The sequence below is a fragment of the Podarcis vaucheri genome (assembly GCF_965113315.1).
Source record: "Podarcis vaucheri genome assembly, chromosome: 4".
Classification (NCBI taxonomy): Eukaryota; Metazoa; Chordata; class Lepidosauria; order Squamata; family Lacertidae; genus Podarcis; species Podarcis vaucheri.
Window position 1 is genome coordinate 39,977,382 of NC_138762.1, and position 17,567 is coordinate 39,994,948.

General features: G+C 38.1%; 1 protein-coding gene across 4 annotated transcripts in view; it reads left to right on the forward strand.

Annotated features, from left to right (window-relative positions):
* NECTIN3 (nectin cell adhesion molecule 3) overlaps window positions 1-17,567 on the forward strand; it is a 45,167-nt gene that overhangs the window by 23,424 nt on the left and 4,176 nt on the right. For 3 of the 4 annotated variants that reach the window (XM_082219748.1, XM_082219746.1, XM_082219747.1), the window contains exons 5-7: window positions 517-668; window positions 11,925-12,063; window positions 13,839-13,923. In XM_082219748.1, coding sequence (XP_082075874.1) covers window positions 517-668; window positions 11,925-12,063; window positions 13,839-13,923 — 376 coding nt within the window. Of the gene's footprint in view, window positions 1-516; window positions 669-6,368; window positions 9,211-11,924; window positions 12,064-13,838; window positions 13,924-17,567 lie in introns of those variants that run through there. The other variant, XM_082219745.1, reaches the window with a different exon arrangement.

The following is a 17,567-nucleotide window of genomic DNA, read 5'->3' on the forward strand; positions in this document are numbered from 1 at the left end:
TATACATTATTTGGAATGGGCATAAGGCTAAATTGGTGTATGGACACCTAATGCTCAGCTCAGCACCCTGAGAAGAGAATTGTTTTAATACCAAATTTGACATTGTACACATCGCACCAATATTTTAAAGTAAATGACTAGCTCTTAGGAGTATGACAAAGTCTCAATGTTTGTGGCAATGTCTGCTGGTATCTTAGAAGTCAGTACAGAAGTTGAGCAGAATTTCAGGATGGGAAAGAGTGTGTTCAGAAGGGAAGAGTGTGTTACAGAAACCTAAGACTGTTCAGTGGTTCTATATTAGTTTTAGAATACATGAACAAAATTACTGCTGAACTCCTTCAGTTCTCATATTAAATATAATTGTGAAATTCAGTTTTTTATTCCTCTTACTTTGAGATACTCTGCACATGAACTTATTTGCTTCTAGAGAAGGAGAACCTCTTAGCTATTTAAAATTATCTGATTTGAATAAAATATTAGATTTGGAACACTCAAAAATGTCTCTTTGTGATTCAGGTTGGATCGACATTGGCCTGAAGGTTTACAGCCTTTAAACAATACTCTGCATTTCAACAGTCCATTGACATATAATTATACTGGAACTTATGTTTGTACAGTGGCTAATCCACTTGGTCAAAAAAGTGATCAAAAGACTATCTACATATTAGGTAAGTCACTGGGTGTTTTGTCTTCAGTATTTGAACAAACTTCTTAATGAGAGGTCAGCAATATAATGGTCATAGTGTGTTATTTATTGTTTCGTTTTAACTATTAGCTTGAGAGAACATCATCCAGTTGACTTAAAGTTCCTTGTAAGAACATTTCTATTGCATGGGATATATATTATATAAGCAAAAATATAGGGATGGATCTGCACACAACGCTGACAGAAATAATGGTTGGCTTTATGGTAGCTGGAGAGATTAGCCTTAGGAACACAAGTGGGTTGTAAGTGAGCAAACATTTGCCCTCTTGTAAAGATGATTGACATGACATAATCTAGTATGATCTTTGAAAGCAAACCAGTACACTTTTCTTTACTGTTGACACAGCTGTGCTTGAAATCAGAAGTTGGGGAAGTGAAGTTTTAAGTAGGAGTTTTAAATGTACTTAACAATAATTTAAGGTAGTGTTTCCTGTACTGTGGGCTGGGGATTGCCAGTGGGCGTAGCCTTGGCACAACAGCCCATCTAGTGCCTCCTTACTTTTCTGTCCCCTGGTCTTTCTGTAACTGAGACCAGCAGCTCACTGCTTGCACATGTTTAGACGTAAATGACGGTTAGAGAATGAAGCTGTGGCATGCACAAAAAGGGAAGGAGAAGAATGAGTGGGCTGACAGGCTGACTGTATGTGAGAAGGAGGAGAGAGAACAGGAAGAAGGGAGGCAAAAGGAATGGACAGATGGAGACAGAAGCCTTTTGGGAACTTCATTTCAACAGTGCTTGCATCCCATTCCTCTTGTTCCCCACACAGTCTCCTACCGAGTGATGATGACCTCCTGCCTAATTCGTGGCAGTAGAAGAGCAACCTCTCATTGACATAATGAGAACTGGAGAGCCTGTTTGTGTGTGCGTGGCCACAGGAGGGTGGGAGAGCAGGTGGGCCTGAGAGACCAGGAAACTGAAGAGTTTTTTGGGGGGGAGGGATGTAAGAAGTAGAGTCCTTCAAAAATCAGTTTTGCTATGTGTGCTTTTAAATTTGTTCACAACTGACCTGAAATTAGGTTAGGGTAAGCAGTGAGGTGGGACGCGGGTGGCGCTGTGGGCTAAAGCCTCAACGCCTAGGGCTTGCCGATCGAAAGGTCGGCGGTTCGAATCCCCGCGGCGGGGTGCGCTCCCGCTGTTCGGTCCCAGCGCCTGCCCACCTAGCAGTTCGAAAGCACCTCCGGTGCAAGTAGATAAATAGGTACCGCTTACCAGCGGGAAGGTAAACGGCGTTCCGTGTGCGGCTCTGGCTCGCCAGAGCAGCGATGTCACGCTGGCCACGTGACCCGGAAGTGTCCCCGGACAGCGCTGGCCCCCGGCCAATAAATGTGAGATGGGCGCACAAACCCCACAGTCTGTCAAGACTGGCCCGTTCGGGCAGGGGTACCTTTACCTTTACCTTTAAGCAGTGAGGTAGCCATATTTACTGATGATACCAAAGGGTTCAAGGAAGTTAAGAGAAAAAGAAATTGTGAGAAGCCACAAAAAGGATGAATTCTTACTGTGTGAACATGATTTATGAAAAGATCTATACTTCGAAGTGCTGAAAAATAGATGGTAGACCTGCAACAGTCGCATTGTTCATTCTTTTAAAAGCAAACTTGATATGAACATTCAATTACAGTAGGGGGGAAAATGAAAACTTGTTAAAGTTAGGGTTAAATTTTATCCTTTATATAAGGATTTCCTGCAGTCTGACTTTCACTCTTGATCTTCTCAAGAAGCAGATATATGTTCTTATGTTTTATGTACAATACAATATCTAAGTCCATAATGGGACATTATTTGTATGTTTGGTTATTTATTTATTTATTGCTCGAGGTAGCACACACAATTCTTCCCATTTTATCCTCATAATACCCCTGTGAGGTAAATTAAGCTGTAAGTTAGTGAGTGATCAGCCCAAGGACCTCCAGTGATCTTATTGGCTGATTGAGAATTTAAACCCTGGTCTCCGCAGGCCCTAGTTTGGCAAACAAACCACTACACCACACTGGCTATCTTGTTCTAAATGTTACAGACAGCATCCTATGCAACATATAACAGCATCTATTGAATTTAACAGAAAATCTTCACTTTCCGTTGTTTAAGAGATAAATGTAGTTACTTTGCCCTAAAACATCCAATCTTACATGTTCAAATTCACGTTAGTCATTAATATTCCAACTCTTCATAAGTTATATGTTTACTATTCTCTGAGCTCAATGCCTGGCATTTGGATTTTGTACTCCAGTGCATGCCAACCTCTTTTTTTCAAGCAGTCATATTTTGGCAGGTCACACTTTTGCACATTCACAGGTTGCTGGATCTCAGCATGGTCTCAGGTACTGATAGACCATGCAGTGTCTTGTGTAAGACTTAGGCTAACTCAAGCTATTTTGGAGGTTATTGGCCTGAGCTGAAGCATTTGACAGTGTCTTATGCCTAAACAAAGCATTAAACGTACAGACACAAATCTATGCCACCTTATAGATGTCACTCTTCTAGAGGTTTGGGTTTATGATTTGTAGTAAGTCAAAGCTGCTTGTGGGAGTGCACACCCACTATTGTTTATTGATTGCTACAGTGGCATGGAGGTGCCATGCTTGGAAGTTATTTGCACCCAAATGAAGTGTTGAATCATGCATGTTATATCTATATGTAAATTCCTATTGATTATTCACATACATTTTTTCCTTTAGATAAATCGTTCCTATTAAGTATTGGGTCTTTTTGCTGCTTATTTAATTGTATTTGAACAGAAGTCATGTGCAATAATGCATGGGTTCTCATTATATGAAGTTTTGAATTTGGAGTAGGTTAAAGTTAAGGGGGTTGGGACCATGGAAGGTCCTGTATCAGCAGGGCTTGAAGGAGAAGACTGAAGGAAAGGAGTTGGCTTGTGAGGAATAGAAAGGAGAAGAGTCTTTGAAGGAAGTTTATAGGGAAGCAGCTGTTGAAGGCAAATTCCAGATGGGTAGCAGTCTGCTACAACAAAACCAGTCTTTTACACATTTAGAGACAAACAGATTTATTTTGGCATAGGTTTCATGAAATAAAACTCATTAGATGCACCAGGTGTCATCCTTGGTTGGCAGATATACCTGTCAGCTTGTAATGGGTAGAAAGAAAAATAATAATCAACAGTAGGGCCGAAAAGCCATGAAGGAAGGTCGAGAGAGGGGTGCTGTACATAGACTTACTTTCCTCTATTCTTCCCACTCCTCAATTTATCTGCCGTTTTCCTGGGACAGTCTAGAGCAGCCCACAAGCTTCAGGTCCCATCATTCCTCTGCCCTCTAGCATCTAGTTCTGATGTGACCTTGAAAGTGGGAGGGACTAAAGGAAGAAGAGGAAGCCACCAAGCCCCTTCCATTGCCACAGCTTTGGCCAGTTTGGCATGCCTTGGCCTGGGATCATGGAAAGCCTCAATAGCCACTCCCTCAACAATGCTCCCTGTCTCTCAAGTAGTGTGGACAGAAGGTCCTCTGATTGCCTACTCAGGCCCATGGTGTGCTGCAAATAAATTATGTTGACTGGATTGGTATACTGTAAAACAGGTATGGGGTGGAAGAGGAGGAGAAGGAGGAAAAAGCTCCCTGACATCACCCTGATCAAATGGCAACCTGATTTTCAAGACAACAATTTCAGCATGTTTCCAGATTTCCCCCTTTTTCTTTTTAGCCTGGTGATACTTCTGTTTCGGAAAATGATAGAAACTAATTAAATCTTTTTCACCTACCTACTTCATACAGGATCAGAGAACTTTATTCACTCCTTTTTAAACTAAACATCATTACTCTAGATCAGGGGTTCCCAAACTGTGGTCCATATAAGAAAAAGTAGCAATTAAAATATGATTGGAAATTATACAGCATTTAGCACAGTGCATTACAGTTGCTACAACAAGTGTTGGGAGGGGGGGGGGAGAGATCATGAAGTTGTCTACTAAGATACTCGGCAATTTTCAAGTGGTCCGTTGGAAGAAAAGTTTGGGAACCACTGTTCAAAATCCCTATGTTCATCTATGTAGTATCCCCATTTTACAAATTCCTCTCCTTTCTCTTGTTCATTTAATGTACTTAATATATACATAAAGAATTAAACAACTCACTGATGAAAGTGAGTGAATTATGTTACTTAATGACAAGTGGCATAGTAGCAGTAGCATAGACCTAATATTAGAATTTTTTGAGAAAATTGGTTTGTTATTCAAGCATGTCAAAAAGGCTATAAAGATTATATTATGAAAGTTACTGTTCATGGTATTTTAGGATTTAATTGAATTATTCAGTGTATAGCCAGCTAAAATATAATAATAATTATTATTAAAATTACTTAGATTGTATTTCAGTCTTCTAGATTTTGTCTACTTAATTAACCTACACAGCTAATAATTTATTTGAAGAAGTAGTCTAAACGTTAGCAATAACATTTCATGAATAGCCTCCTCCAGTGGGCTATTAGTTTTTAAAATAGTTTTTAAAAAATAATTAAATATTCTAAACTGTCTCCTACCCTTTTTTGTATCATCTAGAATTCACTTGATAAATGTGAAGTATATTAATACTATTATATTTAGGATCCAAAGAACACTACTTTATGTATGTCCTAGGGTTTGGGCATGATGAGTAGAATTTTTTTGTTTCCTCTGACATATCCATGGCTCATATCAGAAGCAGCTTATGCAACTCAACACAATTTCAAGATCATTGCCATGTGAGACTGAAAAGGGACCCACTGTTTGTTATACACAGCTTCAGACTGTCTTGGGTACATAGAACAACTTTTGTTTCTTTAAGCAATTTCCTTATCATCCACATACAACAGTTTCCAATACCCAAATGTAGTCTTAAACACATCTTGCATAGTCAACCCTTAACAAACCTGAGCAATACTGATGCCAAGTAAAGATTGTATGTGTTATTTGAGCTTTTAAGTACCCATACCACAACAGAATAAACCTGCAACTTTAGGTGTCAAATATTAGAAGGTTCATTAGGTGCTTTTCATAGAAACTGAGTAAATCATAGAATTGTAGTGTTGGAAAGGAACCCTGGGGGTCAATTTTGAAATAAGAAACAAATTTCTTATGCTTTGATTTGTTCCACAAGTCCTTTGTTTTTTTAGAAGGTTCCTATTTTGATTAAAATGTTTCTTTAGTACTAATGAGAATTTTGAAAGCATTGAAGTGCACAACTTTTTAATGCTGCTATCTTTTAAAATCTTGTAACTATCAAATTGAATCCTACCACTACATACATGGTCAGGGGAAATGAAAATAATGAAGAACTAACTTCAGCATGCAGCTTATAGTTTTTCATTCTCTAACAAAACTATATATAATACATTATTTCTTTCATTCTTAACTCTGCCTTGGAATATAAGAAAAGGTTGACTTTTCAGCTGATGGCATTGATCCATGTTTGCTCTAAAGCAGCATGGAAAAAATTGTTGATGATATTGTTAGAGTAAACTATTTTTTCATACTTCAGTAAGCTGGTCCAGAAGTTAAGTCTGCTCCCTCTACCCAGAGTAATGAAATTAAATGAAGAATGAAAAACTATGTTGAAGTACACTTACTTACTCATCAACTGTGCTTTCTTATCAGCTCTTAACTTAATTTAGTTTGCATTGACATTCTCTGCCTTTTCTGTGTCTTGTGTATCTCTGCTCTTTCATTAGATCCTCCTACTACTACCACTTCACCACCCACGATTCCATGGCTTCCTTCAACTGATGGCATCACAGGTTTAGCAACTCAGCCAAAACTAAAGCTTTTTCCAACATCACCATGGCCAGCAATGCAGGAAGACAATTGGGGCACTATCATCGGTAGTGCAGTGGGCGGGGCTCTTTTCCTGATATTTGTATGTGTCTTGGCTGGAGTTATCTTGTATAGGAGAAGGAGGACGTTCCGTGGTGACTACTTCGCCAAGAACTACATTCCACCATCAGATATGCAAAAGGAGTCCCAAATAGATACCCTCCAGGTAGAGGATGTGGATTCTTACCCTGACAGTGTGAAAAAGGAAATAAAACATCCTGTGAACAGTCACATAACTAAAGACTACTTGGGAGAATCTGAAAAAACAGACTGGAACAAAGTAGACACTATTAACAGGTACCAGGACAGGTATGAAAGACCAATGGATTACTATGAAGGTGGAACACTGGGAATGAAATACTTAGGTGAAGAATGTTATGAAGAAAATGAAGATGACTTAGTTTCACATGTAGATGGCTCTGTAATATCTCGAAAGGAGTGGTATGTCTAAAGACCACCTTCAAGTCTTGACTATACATAAAGCTCCTTCATTAGCTGATCACTTTCAGATTGTTTATACTTTTTCTTGAGGATAGGTTTTTGAAGTTGATTTTCAAGCTTTTTATATTCTAACTTGACAATTGAAATGTAAAAACCTCATTTAAATGTATTGAAGCTGCTTTATTATTTTTTTCAATGCTGTACTACTGTCTTTCACAAGATATGAATTTTAATATAGTGCTTTATTTGGCCTATAGCACAAGATAACCAAGTGCTAAGTGGAAAAAGAAATTGTTATAAAAAGTTTGAAATGAAGCAACTGTCTTTGCTTGTGACTACAAATTTATGATCAAGACTTACCTTGATAGTACTTTTTGATCCATAATTCTAGTAAACAGTAACATGAAACTGATTCAAGTACAGAGCTGATCTAAGGTACACTTTGTTTACAAAAAAATTTTATGACATGAAATATTCTGATGGCACAGTTTTTTCAAAGCTTTATTTTTAGGTTTTCTGCACAGAATTTAATACCTCTACATTTTTGAGCCTTGCCATTTAGATACTGTAGTAGGTGGTACCTTTTACAGATGACTTGTTGCACTGAACCTGCTGCAATAGACTTTTCAATGAATAAAGTCTTGCAGCATAACAGGAACTCTATATTTTTACACTGCATTTTATTTCCAAGCACTGGGATGTAAGATTCCAATCACTTCAGTTTTGTTTCCAGACTCATCCTTTCCAGAAGATCTATTAAATGTTGTTTCAATACGATACAAACAGTTTACCTTACCTAAATGGAAAAAAGTAATGTTCAGTAAATATTAGGTTTCCATAACATTAATTAAGCACAGAGCTACAAATGCATTGAGTTGAAACCCAGATGCAACTTCTGTATTTGAATGGAGATGCATTTTAAGAAATAAACTTTTGGCTTTTCACAGAATTTGATGGTACAAGAAGTATTTGGACTGTCTAAAGAAATGTTGGCTAAAAAGCAGGAAAGCATTAAATGCAGGAACAAATTTAGACTTTGTAAGCATTTGTCACTATGAAAAGCATGGCATATTTTGAAAGAGAAGGATGAAACACTTTGGCTTAAACAGAAAATATACTATTATGGTATATTTCATATGCGGCATTTTGAGAAATTTATGCTGCTTGAAAAGAATTGGAGTAGTGCAGTAAAATTACTATTAAAGTAAATTATTAATTAATAGATGGGAGAAACAAATATATGTAAGGAGGGATTTTCTCTGAAGGACATAGGAAATAGAGGCAACTGTGTTGTTTAAAAATACATCTCACATATAGGCTTTAGAATACCTAGTTGGTTGTGTAGAGAATATAGCACAACCAATAGGAGCCCATCATACTTGCTTAGAAGCAAATCCCATTGAAAATCTTACGTTCAAACATGCTCAAAAACTGAAAAGGTAGACGAGTGTTTGCTTCAATAGAAACTTCTTTAAAACACTTGCATATGAAGAATTAGATGAATTTGGTAGCATGTGTACAGACAATATTAATGCTTTTTAGCTTCCCAGTAAAAACCTTGGAAGTAATATGAGCACATTACATAATGACTTGCAGTATTTTAGAGCTTTTCAGTCAGTACAGTATCTGTATTAAGGTGCAGTTTTGACAGCACACTGTGACTTGGTTGCTATGTCTTCAGAAATGTGACTGCAGTTGAGTATAAATACATGAAACAGGTTTTCTACGCGTCTCTATCACATTGATAATTTAAGTGGTAACACTATTTTACTTCACCAAAGTATATCTTCAGTACATTTGGAAGTAAAATTATTAAACCATGCTTGCCTGTGAACTCAAGTGAGTTTCAATAATTGCTTCATGGATCTGATCCATCAATGGCTGAAGTTCTTACTTCAGTTAGCTTTTGATCAGGCCACAAGGTAGCAGGTCCTAATTTGTGTGTGTGTGTTTTGGTTTTTTTAAAAAGCTAGCTCATGGTCTTAGGAACATCTCCATTGTAATGCCATACTTTTCTGTAAGCCCTCTAGAAAGCTTTCTTGTAACACTCAAATTTAGAAGCAAGTACCTAATATTCTGTGTTTTCAATATAAATTTGTTAAAATTTGATCAAGAGCTTTACAGTTTAAAATGAAGAGGTTCATACTAGGTTTAAGATGTTCAGTGTTGCAGTGTTTTTATCTAATGTATGTTTGGTGTAAATACAGAATTGATTGTAAGTATGAATAGTTGTGTGAAATAAATCTTTTGTTAAATTAATTTCTTGAATGCAGGTCATATGCACAAATGATGGAAAGGCATATAAAATGTAATAGAGGTTAGATTTGTGGTGAGGAAACAGGTAGACTAGAAAATGAGAGCTGAATACAGAAAAAACTGTTGAATTAGTACTTCTATATAGCATCTGAAATACTTAACTATATTGGTAAAAGTGTTCATAGATTACTTACTAGTCAACATAGCTGTCCTTGATGACAGATTGTATATTTTGTACTCCATAGTCTAGGTAAATTGCAGAAAAAGCTGTAAGGTTACACTTAATTTTTAGCTGCAGAAAGTTTGGTCTGCTGTTTTGCTTGAAGTTGCCAAATTATTTTACTCTGTCAACTATGGAGAAAAGTTGATAACGATAAACACAAGACTTGAGTTGGTCTTGCCTTCAGATGACTCTACACATATAAGAATCCCCAAACAAATAGAATCCATACACAGGACAAATATGGATTGTGCCCAGTGTACTGTATTTTGTAGTACTATTTCTCAGCATGTCCAGAAAACATTTGCTGCTGTAGCCACCAACATGCCTTTAGTGTTTATATACAAAGTAGCTATCATTGAGATGATCCTTGTTTAAAATCAAATGAGCCAGCACAAGTTGATTTCCAGAATGAATGAAAAATGATTGCAGCATAGCATAAACAGTTTGAGTTTTGTGAGTTGTATCAGCTGGGAGACAACCTAATACATAGCTTTGTATGTATGCTTTGTGATGAAGATTGTATGCTTGGGTGATGAAAGCATATGTGCCTATTTTGTCAATGCTGCTAAATATATGTATACTTTGGTGTTCGTTGGATTAATAGCTTGGGAGTCATTATGCAGTAGCAAACTTCCAGACACTCATTCTTTGCCAGTTGGTTGTTGCGCATTCCATTCTTCCTGAGAAGAGCTGATTTTGCAGCTTGCTAATGATTCCCAGGCAGTCTCCCATTCACGCAGTTTTCAGAGTCAATTCTATGTAGCATCAGTAGAATTGCATTGTGTGCCTTCAGACCATTCTTTGGGCTGCTAAGTCAAAGAACTCAGTTGATAGTATTCTGCAGTTTGCAAATTACATTCAGTGTGTAATAAATCACAAGTCCTCATGAATATCGATGTTGAGTGTGAGAAGTACTGATTGTTCAGTTGGGAAATAGATTGGAAAGGGAAGGTGTGTACCAGATAAGGGCAGATCATACTTAATATTCATATTTGCCATGAATGAACAGGCTTTCTTGGGTAGGGGAAATGCAGTAGTGTGGCCCAAGTGAGCTTAAGTTAGATCCCCTGAAAGCAGTGGCCTTTTTCTTACTTAGTTTTTGCATTGGTTAGCCTTGGTTTCAATAAAACATGGTCTAGTATAGCTTGTCCCTCTATACATTTGTTGATGCAGGTGTGGATCTTTCCTCCAAGATGAAAAAAAAAAAAGCAGTTTGGGGTGATAGTGTGAAAACTCTTGTACCGGGAATGGATTAAGAAGTACCCCACCTGTACCTTCTGCTTTGGATGTCATCCTCCACAGCCACATTTTGCAAAAGGAAAATCATAGGGACAAACTACACACCGTGTGTAGTTGAGACATGTATAAGTAATATTTTAGGTGGATTTGGGCCATTGGTATATAGACCTCCGAAGTCTAGACCTTTCCCCCTTGGAAATGATGTTATATGAATGTGTGTGTTTTTCCCATTCTTGCAGCTGTCTAAAGCTTTTCATGGCAGTGTTGCATGTTGGTGAAGCAAAAAGCTGTGCATGCATTCATCTATTCTGAGATATGATGGAGATAAAAATAATGCTAAAGATATTTTCAAATACTTCTGAAATATTTAAGCAATGATTTGCACATACAATACAGGTAACACATTTCATGTAACAAAGTAACTGGGCAACTAATTAACTTGCCACTAAAGGGTAACACTCTTATTGACCTGCCACTGTGGTCCACTTCTGCTATGATGAGTCAATTGTGAACATTTCTAATGTACCTGGTACAGTTCCTGATTTTCAACATGTCATTGAAAAAAGTTACAGGCCTTCAGATTTTTACAGAGATTTTGTTTGTGTTTTAAATAAAATAAAACAATGTCTACTGATTTCTACAAAAAAAGATACAGCTAGCACATTTGATAGTAAAATTAGATAACTTCAGATATCGTCATTTTGTCCTATCTCAGGGATATAGAATAAGCAAAGTTGCTTTGGTAAGTATAACTTCAGTAGCTTACGCTTTTGCATTCTTAAAGTATTAGATAACTATTTCTAAACCAGACGGAACTTTCAGTATAACTGCCATTTATTTTTGTATGTTGTTCCTATGCACAGTCTAAAAACAAATGGTTCTTTTTGTAGATTGAAATACAAAAGTTTGCTATGCTAAAAATTACTTTTCCAGACATTGTTAAAGGCATCTGTCTCAAATACTTAACGCCTTGTGAGTTAAGAATTGAAAATCATTTTCATGTCAACATATTTTGATTCCTCTTTTTTCATCTTTAAAAGTTTAAGACTGTATGTTCAAATTCTGCCTTCAGCAATCATTTTTTAATATTGCATAGCTGTTTATGACCCGCATGCAGTGGAAATGATAAATTGTAGATTCCACAACATGTTTAACTCAGAGGCAGCTAACTTTATTTCTTTTTCCTGAATTTGAGGAGTTTTGATAACATGACTCATCGCTTGAAAATCATAATGCATGCTGAATTACATTTCAGATGTTCCATTTAAGCAGTCGTCATCAGTAGCTGTAGCTGGGGCTGTAATAGGAGCAGTACTTGCTCTCTTTATCATTACCATCTTTGTGACAGTACTACTGACTCCCAGAAAGAAAAGGCCCTCTTACATGGACAAAATGTAAGTTTTTTGTTTGTTTCTAAGCTGATATCCTTGCTTTCTAAAAAGCTTGAAGTGTTTACTCTCCCTTTTCTCATGCTATACCATTCTATTCTGCTTTAAGGCACAGTCCCTGTAGTGCTAATAGAAAATGTCAGCATACACTACTCAAAAAATATATACCTAGTCTAAGAACTTTATACTATCACAAATTAAAAATTATTTGTGTTTCTAATGTGTTTATTTTTTTATTTTTATTTAGAAAGATCTGTAGACTGCTTAATCACAAAACTCTGTAACCAGTATACATTATATACTTATTGAAAAAGCACAGCTAAAATGATGCCATCTGCAGCGATATCAGCAAAGGCTAATTGTCTGTTATTTGTAAAGTTTTATGTTTCTGTTGAATATGTTGTTGGTGGTGGGTGGGTGGAACCCCTAAAATAATATTGTATACCTGCCTCTATACGTTGTACACCTAGACGTACAATAAAGGTGTTGTTAGGTTTAAGAAACCATAGTGCTTCCCTTTTAATTTCTCAATAGTCTCTTACTGGCTATTAAAAATCTAGCATCTTTCTGACTTTCTTTATAGATATTCTGTTGGCTTTTAGCTTTAATTAAAAAAGAAAAAAAAGAATGAGTCTCGGTTTCCTGCTGGGTAGGTGTGGGTGTGGGAGAGATAAACATGAAGATGATCTAGAAATCATTCATAGTTCTGAACTTCATAGACTGAACTTAATTCACCTTTAGTTCATCCAGCAATATTAAGCACTACTTTCAGAGATTTTGTAAACTAGTTCTGTGAACTTCATTCAGCTGACCTGAGGGTCATAGTAGGTAGCTCATTGAAGATATTGAGTGAGTGTGCTAGTGATCATTAGGAAAGGAATAAAACTACCAATATCCTAATGCCGTTATAGAAATCTCTGGTGTGGCTGCATTTGGAATACTGTGTACAGTTTGGGTCACCTCACCTCAAAATGGATATTGAAGAGTTGGAAAAGGTTCAGAAAAAGGGCAACCAAATATTAAGGGGATGGAACGATACCCTAATGAGGGAAGATTGCAGCCTTTGGAACTTCTTGGTTAAGAGAAAAGGCGAATAAGAGGTGACATGATAGAAGGTTGTAAAATCAGACATGGCATGGGGAAAGTTGCAAGAGAAAAGCTCCCCCCGCCCCCAATCATAAGACTAGAACTCCTCAACATTCAATGTAGCTGAATGTTGGAAGATTCAGGACAGATAAAATAAAGTACTTTTTCCATAGTTAAACTATGGAATTCTCCCCCCCAAAGTAGCAGTGATCACCACCAAACTGGATAGCTTTTAAAGAGAATTATACAAATTGAGGGAGAATAAGGCTGCCAATGACTACTAGCCAAGATGGCTATACTCCAAGGTTGGAGGCAGCAAAGCTTCTGGAAGCCAGTTGCAGGACATTGCAGGAGGGGAGAGTGCTCTTGTGCTTACGGTCCTGGTTGCAGTCTTCCCAGGTGCATCTGTTTGGTCACTGGGCTAGATGGGCCACTGAACTGATCCAGCAGGGCTGTTCTTATACGATGTGCTCTGTTTCTCTTTATACAGGTAATGCCTGACAAATTTGTTGACTTATTCAAACCAATGCCATTTAAGAATTGGTCGCAAGTGGGATACTTGCAATTTTATATTAATGGCATTTCCTATTATATGACCAAGGAAGTTTCCATTTTACTTGTTTACAGCTGTAATCTACACTTGATTCAATTATTTCTCCAATAGTGGTGACTAAACTCCAAGTTTTCCAATGCAGGATTGATCTTCCACCAACACACAAGCCTCCGTGTTCATATGAAGAAAGAGCTCGTTCCTTGTCTCAGAAAGAAATAATTCTTCCAGTAAGTTATTGATGAAGCATACTTCCAAAGTAAAAGGATCTTTTAATGTTGCTTAATACAAATTGATCTATAGAAGATATTCAGTTGACATAAGACATTATTTTGTTACTCAATTGATATAGTATATTTCTGCCAGCCAGACTTCTAAGTAATTACACTAATCTATTTAATTCCCATATAAGGGTTTAATCAGGTTCTTGAACCTCAAAAGACTGTTAGGGGTTTATCCTAAGCTGGAGTCCTCTTTGAGAACGAACCTCAGATTGCATTATATATCTGAGTAAATGTATGTGTGTCTTGTCAAGTCTGAAGGGTGCACGCTCATGAAGTTCATTACATGTCCCTTTTAAAATACTTGAAAGTGAGTGTTGAAGGAATTGCAGGTAGTAAATCTTCTGCAACCCCATCCCCACAAGAGTTCTACTAAGACTCAAGGCAGAGTGGCAGCAAATCTTTAGGGGTGGGCAGGGGAAGGTGGGAGAAATACTTGTTCAGTCAACTTTATTATTAAAGGTAAAGGTAAAGGGACCCCTGACCGTTAGGTCCAGTCATGGATGACTCTGGAGTTGCAGCGCTCATTTCGTTTTACTGGCCGAGGGAGCCGGCGTACAGCTTCTGGGTCATGTGGCCAGCATGACTAAGCCGCTTCTGGCGAGCCAGAGCAGCGCACGGAAACGCCTTTTACCTTCCTGCTGGAGCAATACCTATTTATCTACTTGCACTTTGACGTGCTTTCAAACTGCTAGGTTAGCAGGAGCAGGGACCACGTAACAGGAGCTCATCCTCTTGTGGGGATTCGAACTGCTGACCTTCCGATCGGCAAGCTCTAGGCTCAGTGGTTTAGACCACAGCGCCACCCGCGTCCCTCAACTTTATTATAAGCCTACACAAAAGTTATTTTAATTTCACCCCCACCCCCATTCAAAAGAATGCTCACCCACTACCCACTGAAAGTAATGAAAAGTCTGGGCCACATACTTTGATTCAGCGTAACTCATAATGGATTTCTGTACCACATTAATTGGCTTTTCAGGAGTCCACATTCTGTATTGTTATTTAGCCACCCAAATCTACTGTTAGGTTCTTCAATGGCTATAGAAACCAGCAGGATCGGAGGAATGCAGCCACTCCAGAAAAAGCTAGAGTTAGCCCTAACAATATGAGGCAGTAATCTTGCTAGCCTGCACAGTCAACAACATGGTCACCATTGCATTCTGACGAAGAAAATCTTATCAAAGGCATGCAAGTTTCTGGTCACTGAAGCTTCCAGTATAAGATTGTGTAAATCCTTGTGTTCCCCAACTAGCAGTTGAAGCCCTTGAAATACTGATGTGAAAGAATATTGTGAGCAAAACGAGGTTCAGGGTCAAGCTGCCTGGTTAAAAGTTCTAGACATCATCTAATAGTGACTAAATACAGTCTAGCCAGGCCCCCAGCACGCACCATTCAGAAGTAATCGTGCAGTATTGTAGAACTGAATAGTGTTTGTTTAGTACACTATGAAGCAAAAAATGTTTGGCTTATATTATAAAATATCAAAGGAAGTAGAATAAACCCAGACAAAATATGACTACCAATCCAGAAAGCAGTATGACTCCATCAGAATCAAGTGATGTTCTAATGTTTGGCTAGCAAATCTCAGAAGAGACTAGCATTGTTAATTTTGGCATCCACTTGTAATGAAAGCTGATTGGCTTTGCATTAACTATTGCGAATTCATTGCATCCAAAACTACAGTTAAAATAGTTTTGCATATTGGAATCTTTACAGAATACAAAGCTGCTTCACTATAGTTGCCCAAAATTATGTAAGGATGAGCTGCAAGCAAGATACTTGTGTTTGCTTTCTGTGTTAAAGATTAGGCCAATGTTGGGTTGAGGTTGAGGTAGGGGATTGGTATTCATTTCTGAGGTTTGGAGATACTTGTGTGCAAGTACCATAGAACCTTTTTTTTAAAAAAAAAAAATCCTTCTCAGTTCTTCTAAAATCAAAGTGCTTATGAAATTCTCTTTGTTTTCTATATTATTTTGTGGAATGATACCAGGTGATAAGAAGACATAAATACATTCTTACTGTGTACATTGCTGTAGCTGCATGTGATTGTGGTATAAGGCACATTCATACCTATCTTAAGGCAAGATGTTTTCCTTAAAAAATTTTTAAAAAATATTTAGTGCCTTTCATCAAACTTCCATAGAAACAACAAAATAATACTATGCAAACAGAAAACAATTCAGCAGTAACTAAAAGCACAGCAGAGTGATTGTTAATTTTAAACTTCAACTGATACAAAACAAAAACTTGACTTTCTGGACAGCCAGCAAGGATGATACTCTTCACTTGGGGCAGAAGTTCTCTTAATACTGGGTTGCCTACAGAAATAGCCCTGCATTGTGGGGAGGTTAGACCTTCCCTACAACATGGATGAATCTGTGGCAGGTCCTCAGCATTAGCTCTTAAGTGTCAGGAAGATCTTGTTTCTTGAAGCACGTAGTGACTGCCCCAACGCTGGTCATCACAGCAATCTCAGTAAGTTTGGCACCCAGCAGAAGTCCCGATGTGCAAGTGGACTGGAGTACTGCCACTGTCATGCCTGCTACTTCTTCACTGGCCACAGCTGGTGCAGACATTTCAGCAGCAAAAGATTATGCCACAGATCATCTACTGATGAATCCTTCTGCTCGAAGCACTGAGACAGAAACCACAATGCCTATTCTCAGACCTTCCCCACTTTTCCACATTGATCAGTCTTCTTTGAGTCTTAGGACCCAGATGTTTGCAGTGGCTTAGAATCTGCTACTTGCCTTTCTCCCATCTAGGCAGCAAACAGTTGCCTGGTGTCCAAAACTGGGTGAAATGCAAGGTGCTGTAAGTTTTTATAAACCTGAGTTTTGAATGAGAAGGAGGACATGGAGCCAGAAGAAAGGAAAATACCCTGTTTCTGAATAACAGTTTCATATTTCTGCCTCCAATGCAAAGTTTTGGTTTTGACCTTTAGGGCCCTAGCTTGGATTCAGGGTAGAATCATAGAGTTGGAAGAGACCACAAGGGCCATCGAGTCCAACCCCCTGCCAAGCAGGAAGCACCATCAGAGCACTCCTGACTTATGGTTGTCAAGCCTCTGCTTAAAGACCTCCAAAGTAGGAGACTCCACCACACTCCTTGGCAGCAAATTCCACTGTCGAACAGCTCTTACTGTCAGGAAGTTCTTCCTAATGTTTAGGTGGAATCTTCTTTCTTGTAGTTTGGATCCATTGCTCCGTGTCCGCTTCTCTGGAGCAGCAGAAAACAACCTTTCTCCCTCCTCTATATGACATCCTTTTATATATTTGAACATGGCTATCATGTACTTGGAGAATAGCCACTCCCAACTTGTACCTGCCTTAGCATCAGCATCTTCAGAAGCTCTTCTCCAGGTGCCCCAATCAGGTGAAATGTGCCAAATATTTACCAGTGGAAGTGCCTTTTCAATAGTGGCGCCCTAGTTATGTAATGTCCTTTCCACACTTTGCACAATATCGCAACCTCTCCTGTGCTGAACAGCCTGGTCGTTAGGAATGGTTCCCAGAATGCTGGATTCCTCACCTCTAACCAAGGGGCAAACAAGATAGTATGCATAAACTCAACCTTGTGCAACTCAGCCT